General features: G+C 41.5%; 1 protein-coding gene across 1 annotated transcript; it reads left to right on the top strand.

The window, feature by feature from the left end:
- Positions 1–10,385: 10,385 nt before the first annotated feature.
- On the top strand, positions 10,386–14,633 carry LOC129873450 (UDP-glucose 4-epimerase GEPI48-like). The gene is made up of 9 exons (XM_055948583.1): positions 10,386–10,901; positions 11,159–11,208; positions 11,437–11,572; positions 11,667–11,768; positions 12,029–12,256; positions 12,686–12,764; positions 13,321–13,403; positions 13,949–14,040; positions 14,178–14,633. The coding sequence occupies exons 1-9, from the start codon at positions 10,719–10,721 to the stop codon at positions 14,269–14,271; spliced, it is 1,047 nt and encodes a 348-aa protein (XP_055804558.1). The 5' UTR covers positions 10,386–10,718; the 3' UTR covers positions 14,272–14,633.
- The last annotated feature ends 692 nt before the right edge of the window (positions 14,634–15,325 follow it).

Here is a 15,325-nt window from a genome sequence, read left to right as displayed (position 1 = left end):
GGAATGTTTGATGCATTGCATAACTGAGTTGGTGAAAAGAAAGAGTCATGTACTTTGTGTTTGGGCTGTTGTATATCTTCTAGTAGTTGTTTGCATTTGCGCATCATTGTGTTTTATTTTGTGCCAATGCTTGAGGAAAAACAATGGTTCTAAGTTGATGGTGTTGATATGTCATGTATTTATGATATTTTCAACGCTCCAAATGGTGAATCAGTGTGGGTTTCAAGCATGTGTTTGTAAATATGATATGTTTTTATGTTTGTTTTGTAGGAAAAGTAAGTTGCGCACGAATTAGGTTGAATTAGGAATTTTGTTGAAGTTCACTGAAGGTCTGATGCCACGATGCTCTCCTCGAGTCGTGATGTCTTACACGACTCATGGTGGTTGGTCGTTAAATGCACTGCTGGAAGGGATTTAAAGAATTTTGTCCCAAGTGTATTCCCACGAAGCCCTTCATGGGACGTGGAAAAGTACATGGGTCATGAAGATGAAGAATGAAGGATGTGCTGAAAAGAGTCAGAAGAATTTCCAAGAAGATCCTCACGAGACCTACCACGGAATATGGAAACTACAACGGGGCATGAACATTAACTGTAAAGAAATTGATGAGTATAACTAGGAAGAACCTAAGGCCAACTCCATGAGACCTTGAATGGAGCGTTGTGTCCTGAACGGTCCGTGGAACCTATCTGTGGAAGTGATGGAAATCAACAGAAGTGAAGCTAAGGCAAAGACCATGAGGTAACACCTTGGAGCGTGAAAAGCTACACGTGCCATGAACAGTGGACGTGAAAGAGCGCCGACTTAAGTTTTTCTATTTTATTTAGGATTTGATTTTGTAGTCTATCAATACCCGGTTTAGGTTTTTTTTTTGTTTTTTTTTGGGGGGGAGGGTTACACAATTTTACATATTTTTGGTCTTTGAACTTTGTGTGAAGCATAGTTTCGAATTACTTTTGAAATTCAAACGTTAATTCAAGTTTTCAATTCAAACATTAATTCAAGTTTTCTTTTGTTCTTGATTCATTGTTTGTTCTTTGATCCAAGATTTGTTGTATAAACGTAAATATTGTTCTAATTAATTTTACACCAATTCTTAATGCTTTTCCTAGGAATATGAGTAGTTAAATCTCATAACTAGGGTTATGGGAACCATGATGGAATAACGAAGTAGGCAAGCTTATAGGTGATTTTCGTTCATTGTTCAAGCATGCATTGTAGTTTTCTTCATCTTGTTTTTGTTTTAACGAGTGCACGCATTAAAACTCACATGTATTCATTACTTGCTCAGGAGAGGGGTAGTTATTAGAAAAATAAAACTACAATGGAGATTCGAAGTTACAAACCTTCATCTAAGAACTTGAGCCCGGGAGGGGATAGTTTTCAGAGGCCAAAAACAAGGGTTAGTTAGATATACATTCAGAGATCGGAAGGTAAAGAATAAAATTCATCTAATATGGCCGAAAGGCATTTAGATGTACATAACATGTTAGATTTTGCATGCGATGCATTGAAACGATATCACCGATACGAGATGGCTACTGAGTTACATGTCATGGGGGACACAGTCCTATCTACCTTCTCATACTACTCAACACCTTAAGTCTATTTTACTTTGTTAATGGGAACATTGATACTTGATATTAAATTAAACGATCAAAACCCCAAGTTTACTTTATGCATTTTTACTTTCTGGAATTAGTGACTACAACTGAATATAAGTGCTAGTAGACTTATTTCCTTCGCATTTCCTATGGATTTGACTCCAACCTAGTTAGATTCTATATTTGACAGCGACCGCTTTATACTTCTTAATTGGAGTGTAAATTTGAGCGTATCAGTATCTTTTACCCTTGTTTCTTTATATTTTGTTAGAGGCTTCATAGATTATACGGGTCTAGATGTCCAATGATGTAAACTATGAAAAATTCTTGTTTTATTTGATATTATGATTTTGGTTTTAATAAAAGCTTATAAAAGAATTTTCTTCTTATGATATTTGAAGTGTCCTATCTTATTCTGCACACGTCTAATGATAAGGTTATGTTGCTGGCTCGCTCGAGCAATTTAAGGCATCAAGTGTCTGTCTCACATAGATACAAGATTGGAACATGACAAACTTGGTATCAGATCACTAAGTTCAACTGTTTTAGGGAGTCTATGAAGTCGTGTCTACTAGAATTTTAATTATGAGTGTAAAATGCACCACATTTATAATTAGGAGGCTACAAGATAGTTAAGAATGTTACTTTCTTTCTTACTCTAGATCATGTTATAAAGCTGAGCCCTAAGAAACGTTTTAACTTGTGCATTACTGTATATTTTAGAAAATGCATGCTAAGAGAAAAACAACTATGAGCCACAAGGCTAATGTTATAGTAGGGATGAAAGCTAGTGAGTTGCCTCAGACTTAAAGTGTTCAAATGAATTCTTAGGGTCTCTTTATTATTCAAGTCACCGTATGTCAGCTCCACCTTTAACAAAGAATCTCATGAGAAACCCTACATCGTATATGCCATCACAGATCTTTTTAGATAAATATGTGAGAGGAACTATTCACATGCTCACCCAATTGATTGTTACCCAATCCCAGCACCAAGGAGGCGATACCACGGGGTACTAGCTAGTTTTCATGAGGGTTTAGTTATATCCAGAATTCTAGAATTTATCCATATTAACCAGCAGTTTTCATCGAATCCAAGCTGGAAGAGAATCCTTAGAATTTTATATATAGATGAGGTGCAGAGGATTCTCTGAGTCATGCATACTAACGAGACAAAGACAGTTGAATTTTCCTCTTATTAAGTAAAGGATGTAGCTATCATATGGTATGATCAATGGGAACTATCTAGAAGAGAAGATGCAGCTCTTGCGGTTTGGGATGATTTTATGAAGGCTTTCATCGATCACTCCCTGTCCTTATAATTGAGGAAACCCAATGATGATGAATGTAAGGCCCTCAGGCAAGGCACTACAAGCGTGAGGGATTAAAGTCTCAGATTCACATAGCTATCTCGATATGCTTCAGAGTTAGTTTCTACTATATGGGCAAGAATGCGTAAATTTGTAGTTGGATTTGGAACTCATAGCTATATTGATGGGTTATGTGTAACAGACTGAGGAACGAAAACAGAAGATCCAGTCCGATGGGAACAAGAGACAAAATAAGAAGGCCAGGTCAGCTGACAACAATAAAGGATACCGGGAGGTAGCGACAGATCATTCTTTAACAAGAGGTCAGCAGGACCATCACCATCTGCAATAACACTTCAAATTAGAGACGCATATACGATTAGAGAGGTTAGGTTAGTTAGATTTCCAGAGCTCCCGACTCACCATCACAGTCTAGTATGGGACAGAAGACTTCACAACGTCCATCCTACAACAAGTGTGGCAAGGGTCACACATGTGAATGTCGCATGGGCATGGATATATGTTATAATTGTGGTCTTTACGTTCATTTCTAGAGAGAGATATTGTCATATTGCTAGACAGAGTACAAGTAATGTAGCTCAGCCTATCATCTCAGCAGCTTTCAAGCCCCAATTGGATGAGGCATAGGTAGAGGCTGAGGTCAGAACTGCCTTATATGTTTTATCTGGTTGTCGGGATTTAGAGGCATCTCCAAATGTCGCTATAAGTATATTGACAGTTACAGTGTGTCGCGGAGCCAGTTGATTTAAAAATGATCGATTTTGATGTTATAATTGAAATGAACTAGTTGTCATCATGTTACGCTACCCTATATTGTTGAACCAAAATGGTTTAACTTTTAATTCCTTAATGAACTTGTCATAGAATGGAAGAGTGATATGGTTATACCATTTCGTACATAGTGTCATAGACTTAAACTTCAACTAAGACCTCCGTGCGGCACTTGACAACTTACTCACGAATCTTTCACGATCTTGTAAGCTCAAGTAAGCCTTTAAGACTAGATCGCTAAGGGAATTCTAGATTGCAAGAAAGACAAGAGAGCTTTTATGAAGAAGGCTTTTGTATTGCTTTGGAAGAATGCTTGATTGCTTGATGACTTGCTACAAATGAATACCCCCTCTATTTATACTACTCCTAAGGGGCTCAAGTATAAATAAAAATTGCTATACAAGTCCCTCCATATTTACAAAGAAGTCCCTCTCTAGAATTCTCTACACACTCTAGAGAATTCTAAGTCTTTCAAAACTTCTCTACAAGCTTCTATAAGGATCTAGAGTCTTCCACTAACCTCTCCAAGACTCTAGATTCTTCTACCTTCTTCAAGATCAAGTGGCAGGCCATAACACTCTCCCCCACCTGATGTGGCGACGACCGCGGTGCACTGCTGCTGCAAGAACTCCCGGATCTTGTTTTTGAACTGCCACAGGTCTTCATATCTCTCCCAGGTGGCCTCCTCCGGAGATTGTCCCTTCCAATGGACTAAGAACATAGCAGTGGCCTGTTGTCCCTGTTTTCGCTTGGCTTGGTAGTCCACAATGGCCTCGATGTCTTGATCATGGAAGGCGGTGATTGTGAGTGGCGCCCGACTTGATTCTCCTCGGCTAGGATCATCCTTGTCCTCATGGTATGGCTTGAGGACGCTAGTATGGAAGACTGGATGAACCTTAAGATGCGGTGGTAGCTCCAACCTGTAAGAGATCTTGCCAACCTTGGCAATGATCCTGAACGGGCCCTCGTACTTTCGCACCAAGTTTTGATGCATGCCTCACAACGCCTTGAATTGCCTGGGGTTAAACTTGACCAAGACCATGTCTCCAACTTGGTAATCCGTGGGACGACGCTTGCGGTCGGCAAACTTCTTCATCTTCTTCGCTGCCTTGTCCAAATAAGACTTGGCAGTGTCGAGCTGCTCCTCAAAGCCCTTAGCCATGTGATAGGCCCCCAAACTCTTGCCCTCGAACGCGGCCGGTAGTGAATGTGGAGTTTGTGGCTGTTGGCCTGTGGCTAGGTCGAATGGTGTTCGCTCTGTGGCCTCACACCGCTGTAGGTTGTAAGAGAATTGGGCTACGTCCAGTAGTCTCGCCCAATCTTTCTGATGGGAGCTCACAAAGTGCCTCAAGTAGCACTCCAGTAAGGCATTGACTCGCTCCGTCTGGCCGTCTGTCTGCGGGTGGAAACTAGTGGAGAAATGTAATTTTGTGCCAAGAATTTCGAACAATTCTCTCCAAAAGTTCCCGGTGAAGCGTGGGTCTCTGTCGCTAATGATATGTCTTGGCAATCCCCAATACTTCACCACATTCTTGAAGAATAGCCTGGCAGCCTCCTTAGCAGTGCAACCTGCTGTAGCGGGCATGAAGCTGGCATACTTGGAAAACCTGTCCACCACGACCATAATCGTCCCATACCCGTCGGACTTCGGTAGGCATGTGATGAAGTCCATGGTCACGCTCTCCCATAGATGCTCCGCTACAGGCTGGGGCTCCAAGAGTCCTCCTGGTTGATGTTGCTCTACTTTGTCTTGCTGGCATACAAGACAGGTCTGCACATAGCATTCAATATCGTCCCGCATGTGTGGCCAGTAGTAAATCGCCTCAATCAATGCCCTCGTGCGATGCTGCCCTGGGTGTTCGGCCCACAAGGTGTCATGGCTTTCCTTCATGATCCGTCGCCTGATAGTTCTGAATTTTGGCACATAGACCCTTCGTCCGGCGGTAAGCAGGAGCCCATCTTCTACCCAGAAGCGCCTTGTCTTGCCTTAGGCGGCTAACTCCATAAGTCATTTTGCCTCTGGATCATGCTGCAGACCATCCTTGATTGCATCCTGGATGTCACAATGTGCTGTGGTGATGGCCGCTAGTTCGAACTTCCTGCTAAGAGCATCAGCCACAACATTGCCTTTGCTTGGCTTGTATTCTAGCTCATAGTCAAATTCGGCCAAGAAGTCTTGCCACCTAGCTTGCTTCGGGGTGAGTTTCTTCTGTGATTGGAAGTAGCTAGTGGCCAAGTTGTCGGTCTTGACTAAGAACTTGGAGCCAAGTAAGTAGTGTCTCCATATGCGTAGGCAATGGACGATGGTTGTCATCTCTTTCTCCTGCACGGTGTACCGCCGTTCTATCTCATTCAGCTTGCGGCTCTCGAAGGCGATAGGGTGCCTCTCTTGCATCAATACTCCTCCAATGGCATAGTCAGAGGCGTCCGTATGCACTTCGAATGTCTTGGAGAAGTCAGGCAACGCTAGGATCGGCTCCTCTGTCATGGCAGCCTTGAGGTCTTCAAAGGCCTCCTTGCACTCCTCGCTCCAAACCCACGGCTTATTCTTCTTCAATAGCTCAGTAAGTGGGGCGGCTTTAGCAGAGTAGGCGCTTATGAACCTGCGGTAATAGTTAGCAAGTCCAAGAAAAGATCTAAGTTCGGTTACCTTTATGGGCGCCTCCCACTCTTTGATGGCCCGAACTTTTGCTTCATCCATCCGTAGCTCTCCCTGGTTGATAACATGTCCCAAGAAGTGCACTTCAGGTTGGGCGAACTCGCACTTCTCCCGCTTGATGAAAAGCTCATTCTCGCGCAAGACTTGGAATACTTTCTTTAGATGCTCCACGTGCTCATCCAAGGTGTTGCTATAGATGACTATGTCATCCAAGTAGACTACCACGAACCGATCCAAGTAGGGGTGGAAGATTTTGTTCATTAATGTGCAAAAAGTGGCGGGTGCATTGGTTAAGCCGAAGGGCATCACCAACCACTCGTAAGCTCCGTACCTCGTTACACATGTTGTCTTCGGTTCATCTCCCTCTGCTATGCGTACTTGGTAGTAGCCCTTCCTTAAATCCACCTTGGTGAAGTACTTGGCCTGTCCAAGTCTATCAAACAAGTCGGCAATGAGCGGGATGGGATACTTGTTCTTCACGGTCACCTTATTGAGCGCCCGATAATCTATACATAGGCGCAACGAGCCATCCTTCTTCTTTTGAAATAACACTGGCGCGCCATAAGGTGCCTTGGATGGACGGATATGACCGGCCTCGATGAGCTCCTTCAACTGCTTCCTCAGCTCCTCTAACTCGGGTGGAGCCATGCGGTATGGTGGGTATGCGGGCGGCCTCGCTCCTAGCTCCAACTCGATCCTGTGGTCTACCTCGCGCCTTGGAGGTAGGTGTCTTGGCAACTCTTCGGGCATCACGTCTTTGTTTTCTTCAAGCACCTTCTCTATGTAAGGTGGCAATGTCTCCTTAGCACCATTGCCTTCATCCAAGCTCGCAATGGTGGCTACGAACGTCGGCTCTCCTTTCTTTAGGCCCTTCACAAGCTGCATGGCCGACAGGTGGGTTTGTCCTTCCTTCTTTGGCATCTTGACTAGAGGTACCATGCAGGGTCCCTCTCGCTCCATCACCAAGAGTTGTTGGAGGTAGGGATCGATCATCGTGTGGTACCGTTGGAAGAACTCCTGTCCAAGGATGATATCAAAGATATCTAAGGGGGCGACAGTGAAGCTTGTCTTACCTTGCCACTTGCCCAACGTGATGTCCACTCCATGAGCGACTCCGCACACGGGAGTCAATGGTGCATTGACCGTCTTCAGGCGGGTGTTGCTTGGCCCATAACTTAGCCCCAAACCTTGCTGCCGCCGTCTTGGTCATGATGTTGGCTTCCGCTCCAGAATCCACCATGGCACGAGCTGGTCGTCCGTTGATGGATATGTCAACATATTGGGCAGAATAATCCCCCGCCTTCTCAGCTTGCTTTGTGATGGCTCCGCATAGCCCGATCATGCCTAGCTAAGTCGTGTCCGAGCCCTGCCCTTGGTCTACTTCCTTATCCTTTCGCTCCCGCAGTATGGCACCAAGGTTCTTCATCTCTAGACACCTGGCATAGCCGTGAGGACCTCCGCATATGTAGCAGCCGCTGCCCTTCGAGGTCTGCTCTTTTCTCTCGGCGTAGCCCTGTCGCCCGAACCTCCTACCGTCGGACTTGTTAGAATCATGGCTCTTGGGTGGAGGATGTTGCTCTTTGCCTTTGCCACGATCTCCCCCACCTTTGGCATGACTACTCCTTATTTCTTTGCCCTTGCCTCTGTCGTGCCTGTCATGCTTAAAGTCCGTCAAGGCTTCGGCTTGGGTGATGGCCTCATCGATGGTGCTGACTTGACGGCACTCCAAATCCGTCTTGGCCCAACTCTGCAGCCCATCCATGAAGTGGAAGAGCATATCTTCATCTGTAAGGTTGGGGATTTGAAGCGTAAGGGTAGTGAACTCCTTCACGTAGGCACATATGCTACCCGTATGCTTCAGCTCCCGAAACTTGCGTTTGGCCTCATAGATGACATTGTTGGGGAAGAAGGCCTTCTTGAACTCGTCCCGGAACTGCTCCCAGGTGTTGATGGTGCATAGACCCTTCCCGATCTCGGATTCCTTGCGCTTCCACCACAACGTGGCCATCTCCGAGAGGTATAGCACGGCCGTGTTGACCCTCGTCTCGTCGCTATTCACTTTGTTACACTTGAAGTAATTCTCCAAGTGCCAAAGGAAGTTCTCCACCTCTTGTGCATCACGGGCACCTTTGAACATTGGTGGCTTGGGAGCCTCAATCTTGGCCTCCCGGTCCGCACTGGACGTCATGCATCTCCCAGCATCTATGTCTCCTTTGAGTGCTGCCATCTCGGCCTTCATGGTCTCCACCGTGCTTAGCGCGTCCATGAGCCGACATTCCAAGGAAGTGATCACCTCCTTCATCTCGTACTCGGCAGCCTTGCGCACCTCCAACTCCTTTCGGATGTTGTCGTTCTCCTCAAGGGTGAACTCCTCTAGAGACTTGAACTTGTCGTCGACCTTGTTCAAGCGCTTGCCTAATATCTCTACTGCTTGCCGGGCAGCATCTACCCTTGCAATCCACTCTATGCTGGGTGTGACATCCACGGGCTCCTCGCCTCGCTCATCGTCACTCACCTCAGTGGCCGAGGGTGAGTAGGATGTTAGGGCCTCGCTTGGTGTAGGCTCAAGCGGCACCTCCTCATTTCTCTTAGAGTTTTTCTTTCCCTTGCGGTGCTTCCTTCCAATATCTTGCTTGACGTTGGTGGCGGTAATGGCATTGATGTCTCCCTCACTTGCCATATCCCTTAGTAGAACCTCGCTCTGATACCACATTGTCACAGACTTAGACTTCAACTAAGATCTCCGTGCGGCACTTGACAACTTACTCACGAATCTTTCACGATCTTGTAAGCTCAAGTAAGTCTTTAAGACTAGATCGCTAAAGGAATGCTAGATTGCAAGAAAAACAAGAGAGCTTTTATGAAGAAGGCTTTTGTATTGCTTTGGAAGAATGCTTGATTGCTTGATGGCTTGCTACAAATGAATACCCCCTCTATTTATACTACTCCTAAGGGGCTCAAGTATAAATAAAAATTGCTATACAAGTCCCTCCATATTTACAAAGAAGTCCCTCTCTAGAATTCTCTACACACTCTAGAGAATTCTAAGTCTTTCAAGACTTCTCTACAAGCTTCTATAAGGATCTAGAGTCTTCCACTAACCTCTCCAAGACTCTAGATTCTTCTACCTTCTTCAAGATCAAGTGGCGGGCCATAACAATAGGGTGAGGAAATTGATTTCAAAGGGTATTTCTACCCTTATATAAATAAGGGTTAAAGGGTAAAAAGATGTACTTAAACTATTTCACTTTATTGAATTTCATATCTGAATTGAGAGTGTGGATTTCTTATTTGAACTATCACTCAATGGTTAGCGAAACATATCTAGATGTTGACTAGAGCAAATATTTGTCTAGAAATGCTTCTACGTGTGTTTGTTCATAAAATCTCCATCTACATGACATATATAATGACTCTATTAAAAAGGGCAGCCCGGTACACTTAAACTCCCGCTATGCGCAGGGTCCCATACTGGTCTTTACGTTCGTTTCTAGAGAGAGATATTGCCATATTGCTAGACAGAGTACATGACATATATATATATTTTTAATTGATTTTTTTAAAATCTTAAACTCTCCCTCTTCTAAGTTGGAGATATCAACGACACGACAGAGACAAGACCACAATTAAGAAAGCGGAGAAGAAAATTGTGAATGTCATGATTGGAATAAATTAATTTATACGTTGATTGTTTTAGTAACTTTTAGCCTTAATTGTTAACCTAATATTAATTTATTTAGATTTCTTATGTGAAATTATTTTTCCGTATGACAAAATTTTAAATAAAAGAGAGAGTGTAGTACACACGTCATAAAGTATTACTAGAGTTGTGATTCGCTAATTATTATGTGATAATTCATATAGAAAATTCACGCTCTTAATAATTAACTATGAAACTCAAAAGGCTGAAATAGTTTATATATTTTTAACCCTTAACTCTATATATAATTAAATTATTATTATTAATACATACATAACTGTACTCTGATTAACCACCAAACTACCCCTAATGGTTTGTTTTCATTTCCATTACCCACTGTACTAATGAGGGAGGGTGTAACTGTGAGTATAAACAGCCGCCGATGTAAAGCTTTTTTTTCTTGAGAAGACAGACAGACTACCGACGTGATGAAACTTCCTTCCCACATGGCCATTTTCTTCTTTAAAACTATTCTTTGATTATATTCCTTTACACCCAAATGACAGAGAAGAGCTGATTCTTTTCTCACAAATCACCATTATAAATACTAGACTTTGGACTCTGTTCCAAGTCGAAAACATCAGATTTTCCTTCTCTAACCCCAAATCGAACCTCTTTTCTTGAATTTGTTTTGCTCAATTGTGATTTGGATCAATGTCGAAGAATATATTAGTGACGGGTGGAGCTGGGTACATTGGGAGTCACACCGTGTTACAGTTGCTGTTGGGTGGTTATAAGACAGTGGTTGTTGATAATTTGGATAATTCATCTGCAATTGCTATCAAAAGGGTTCAGGAACTTGCGGGTCGATTTGGCCCTAACCTCTCTTTTTACAATGTAGGTTCCCTGTTAAATCGTCGATTTTGTTGGATATGTAGAGTCGCGTATATCTGGGTGTAAAGATTGGAATGTTATTTGGGTTGGAAATTGCTGCATCTGTGTTCTTATCATGGGTGATGATTTGGGTCTACCGTGGTTTTTTTAGATATCTATAGAATTTGGTGCTTGTTTTCCAAGTGTCAAGCTCTTGATTGTTGTTTCATTTCCTGTATTTGTGTTCCTGATTTGTATAGTTTTGTTGTTTTGAATGTCAGATTGATCTGCGTGACAAGCCTGCAATTGAAAAGCTTTTCGAATCTAACAAGTAAGTTCTACCGACCACCGTTCCGTTGTTATTCTAGCCCATGCTATTTTATCCACAGTGCAGTATGCTGAAAACTTGACAATCATGATGATTTATGTACTGTTTATCTGAAAAATTGCTTTTGTGTGGCATTTTCCAACATGATGGTTGTAATGTTTATATTTGTTTATCGGCTCCCTTGCTTTACTTGATTTCTTTAGTTCAGCATCTATTACATATGTAATGCAGGTTTGATGCTGTTATCCATTTTGCTGGACTAAAAGCAGTGGGTGAAAGTGTCCAGAAACCTTTGATGTACTATAACAACAATATTACAGGTACAATTACCCTGCTGGAAGTCATGGCAACGCATGGATGCAAAAATGTATTTCTTCTTTACTCTTTTGCTTATCTTAATAATGCATCTTTTTTCTGTGGTAAGTTATAATATTTACTGGTTTCGGTCTTCAACTATTCAGCTTGTGTTCTCATCATCATCTACTGTCTATGGCTGGCCAAAAGAGGTTCCTTGTACTGAGGAATCCCCCATAAGTGCTGCAAATCCTTATGGAAGGACAAAGGTATCTTTTGAGTTGTCTTGTCTGGTCATTTCAGTGCTCAGCTGGTTTAATGAAGCAGATACCTATGATTCTAAAATCTAAAAAGTGCATGTCATTGGCTGCCTCTCTATTGAGGCTGCTGAGCAGCCAAGTTTTATACCTTGTCCTTTTCTTTTAAAGGAGGGAGGGGTGTGAGGAGCGTCTGTGTCCTCTCTTTTCCTGAATAACCATATGTGTATGCGGTGTGTTTATACTCAAAGCTAAGTAGACTTAATTTTCAGCTCTTCGCTGAAGATATTTGCCGAGATGTCTACCATTCTGACTCTGAATGGAAAGTCATATTGTTGCGGTACTTCAATCCTATTGGCGCACATCCAAGTGGCTGTATTGGTGATGATCCACGTGGAATTCCAAACAACCTCATGCCCTTTGTTCAACAAGTTGCTGTTAGCAGGAGACCAGCACTGACAGTTTACGGAACTGATTATCCAACGAAGGATGGCACAGCGGTATGGCCAATATTTCATTATCCAATACTTAGTGATTATTATTTATGTTTTAATTTTAACTTCTGATAGGACTATTATGTGACAATTTTGTTCGATTGTCAGAATTTTCTTTTGTAAGTGTTCTAGATTATGAGAAATTAGCTCACTCATATTTGGAAATCTTTGTCTGCCTACATGAAACTATGAATCCAAATGAATCTTTGATTCTTTTCTATCTAACTATTTTCCTGCTCTTTCGCACCCATGTACCTTGCAACAAAATTAGAAAAAGGATGCATGGCCACTTCCTTTATTACTCAATCATTAGTTGGCTTGTAGGAAAAGCATCAAAATTGAGGTGCTCCAAGAGTTCTGTAGTTAAACTAATAGGAAGAAAATGTGGTTGTCCTTTGCCTGAACATGTGAGCGATCATTTGCTGATATTTTCAGGTACGTGATTACATTCATGTTGTTGATTTAGCGGATGGCCATATTGCTGCCTTGCGGAAGCTGTTTGATCCTTCGACAGGTGAGTAACTACTTCTCTGTTTAAGGTTATCTGGTGCTAATTTTCCCAGCAGCTTCAGAATCTATTACCACAAAGCTCTCCAACTTTTCTTTCTTGAAGACTGTTTGGCCTGAAATATATTTTTCAATTCTGCTGTTGGGTTCTTGTTCTTACATTGGTGAAGGCACGAAGCTGTACTTTTCTATGTCATTTTTCCTCCTGTGTTCTCTATGACATACATGACAGTGTCACTAATATCCCCAGTCAAACATTTTTATGTGAGAAGCATCAAGTTTTGGGATAACATGGGGTATGTTGTTGCTAATGTAAGCATCAAGTTTTGATCATGGTGTGATCATATCAATCTTCTATGCTGTTTCTGTTTAACTAAATCATGTTAGTTCTAGTGTGGCTTGTCTTTGCATTTCTAGAGCGATATCATTTGGATTTCCCTAAAAGACACTCTGTTCTTGCTGGATGATAAAGCGATCATGATCTATCTAAGTAAGTGTGTAGGGTGGAAAGTTCTCTTTGCTTGGTGTTGATTCTACCTATGATTTTGCTTAAAACATTTCAGGTTGTGAAGTTTACAACCTGGGAACTGGGAAAGGATCGTCAGTCTTGGAAGTGGTTGCAGCATTTGAGAAGGCATCAGGAAAGGTAGTGTACTTCTACATTCGTACTTGGGCGTCTCTGTGTAAACGTCCAGTTTAGTGAGTTAAACTTTAATAAATGGAAAGAGAGACATGACACATTCGAGCAAAAGAGCCTTTGCTTCGTTATGTAAATAGAGGGCCTTAAAATTTTAATGCTAATATAATAATGAGCCTGATTCTTTTCTTAGATCAAATTAGAAGGGAATAGATTGGCTTGGTGCATATTGATAAGTTTTTAAAGTTAAGCCTCTTTAGTAGAATGCGTGTTTCATTTTCTGTTGTGAGAGACGTATGCCTGCACATTTGAATGAGTACAAGTGTTTCTTTCCAGTTCTTCTCATGTGGGAGGAAATTGGATACGTCTCTTATAATCTGAAAGGCTTCATTTGGTTCACACATAATTCCAGCTCTCTTTAATCTCCTCACTGTATGTTTCTGACCTGTCACTTTGTGCGGAAACACTTTGCTAACTATGGAACAGACTAATTGTAATTGTAACACTAGTTAGTGTTCCTGGTGCACTAAGTACTTCTTGTTCTGCTTTACTAGAAAATTCCGCTGGTGATGTCTGGTCGACGACCTGGGGATGCTGAAATTGTATACGCAGCAACAGAGAAAGCAGAACGAGAATTGAATTGGAGGTAAGTATAATTACAAATGTATCACTTTGTTTACTTGTCTACATACTTCAATTGTGTGGTTGCTAATCAATCTAATTACTTAACTGCTAGTACATTGATAATGTTGATTTAGACTAAATGTGTGGCTTATTTTTCAGGGCTAAATATGGCATTGAAGATATGTGCAGGGATCAGTGGAACTGGGCCAGTAAAAACCCCTACGGCTATGAAGGATCGCAGGAATCAAAGTGATGGGTTCAGTATGCTCCTTTTAACTGCATGTTTTTTCATGGTCCCATCATTCCAGCTGTTGGTTCGTTTATCTTCACTGCTAATCACCAACGTGTAGACCATCAATCTTTTCTTTCTGGGTAAGGATTCCGGCATATTACTAGGATCATAGAATGGTCGGAATATTTATATTTTCTAACTGGAGTTGTGAAGCGAGTGGAATGTTTTCCGTCGTGAAGAAAAAGGGATAGTCAATGAATAATAGCTCGTCTAGCTGAAACCTATAGTGGCATTTTATTCGTTCTTTTATTCTTTTGTAACTAGCAACAGTGCAGTCATATTGTTTAAAGATTCTAATTACATTATTTATGCTTTGATTATTATATGCTGGTTCACTCTAAACCTGTTAACAAGAAGCAATGTGGTAGCATTATGTCTCTTATTAGTAGTTGCAAGGGTATGAACATGTCTACAACTCACTGTTCATTATAATATCTTATAACCCCATGTGCAATTGTGGTATAATATCTGTCACCAATGAGTACCTTGTGGGCCACCCTAATATATATATATATTATTTTGGTCTGGTTGAACTAACAAAGGAAAAGGAGTTGTATGCACCTAGTGAAAGGCTACTGCAAGAAAATCCAATCTAGTTAAGAAATCGATATACATTTAGTTTGGTTTGATTTGATTTGATTTAGAATTATATAAAATAAAATTGAATCAAATCGATAGTTAAATTTATAGTTCTTTTTTATAGATAAAATTTAACAAATTATAGTTAATGGTCAAAAATATATTTGAACTCACTTTTTCGCGAGCTTTATATTCTCTCTCCGTTGTCTCCTTTTCATACGTGAATTTACACTATTTATGTATTAAATCCACCTCAAAGCTAATTAGGCCAATTATCAGTTATTCCCTATTGCTAAATAGATTATCACCATCTACACAATTAAATGTATTGCAATACATACATGGTGATAGCTCATTACCATTGTAGTAGACATCTTCTTCTTTAACTCAGTAAGATTGAGATCTTATGTCAAAGTAATCAACACGGTGTTTGCTT

This window comes from Solanum dulcamara, chromosome 1 (genome assembly GCF_947179165.1).
Source record: "Solanum dulcamara chromosome 1, daSolDulc1.2, whole genome shotgun sequence".
NCBI classification, from domain to species: Eukaryota; Viridiplantae; Streptophyta; class Magnoliopsida; order Solanales; family Solanaceae; genus Solanum; species Solanum dulcamara.
The sequence above is the reverse complement of the archived record's forward strand: the minus strand, read 5'-3'. Positions and strand labels throughout refer to the sequence as shown.

Excerpts from the sequence above, each read along its gene's own strand:
- LOC129873450 (XM_055948583.1), top strand. The coding sequence starts at position 10,719 with ATGTCGAAGAATATATTAGTGACGGGTGGAGCTGGGTACATTGGGAGT. Across the intron at positions 12,765-13,320 it reads GCTGTTTGATCCTTCGACAG|GTTGTGAAGTTTACAACCTG; the intron begins GTGAGTAACTAC and ends AAAACATTTCAG. Across the intron at positions 14,041-14,177 it reads GAACGAGAATTGAATTGGAG|GGCTAAATATGGCATTGAAG; the intron begins GTAAGTATAATT and ends CTTATTTTTCAG.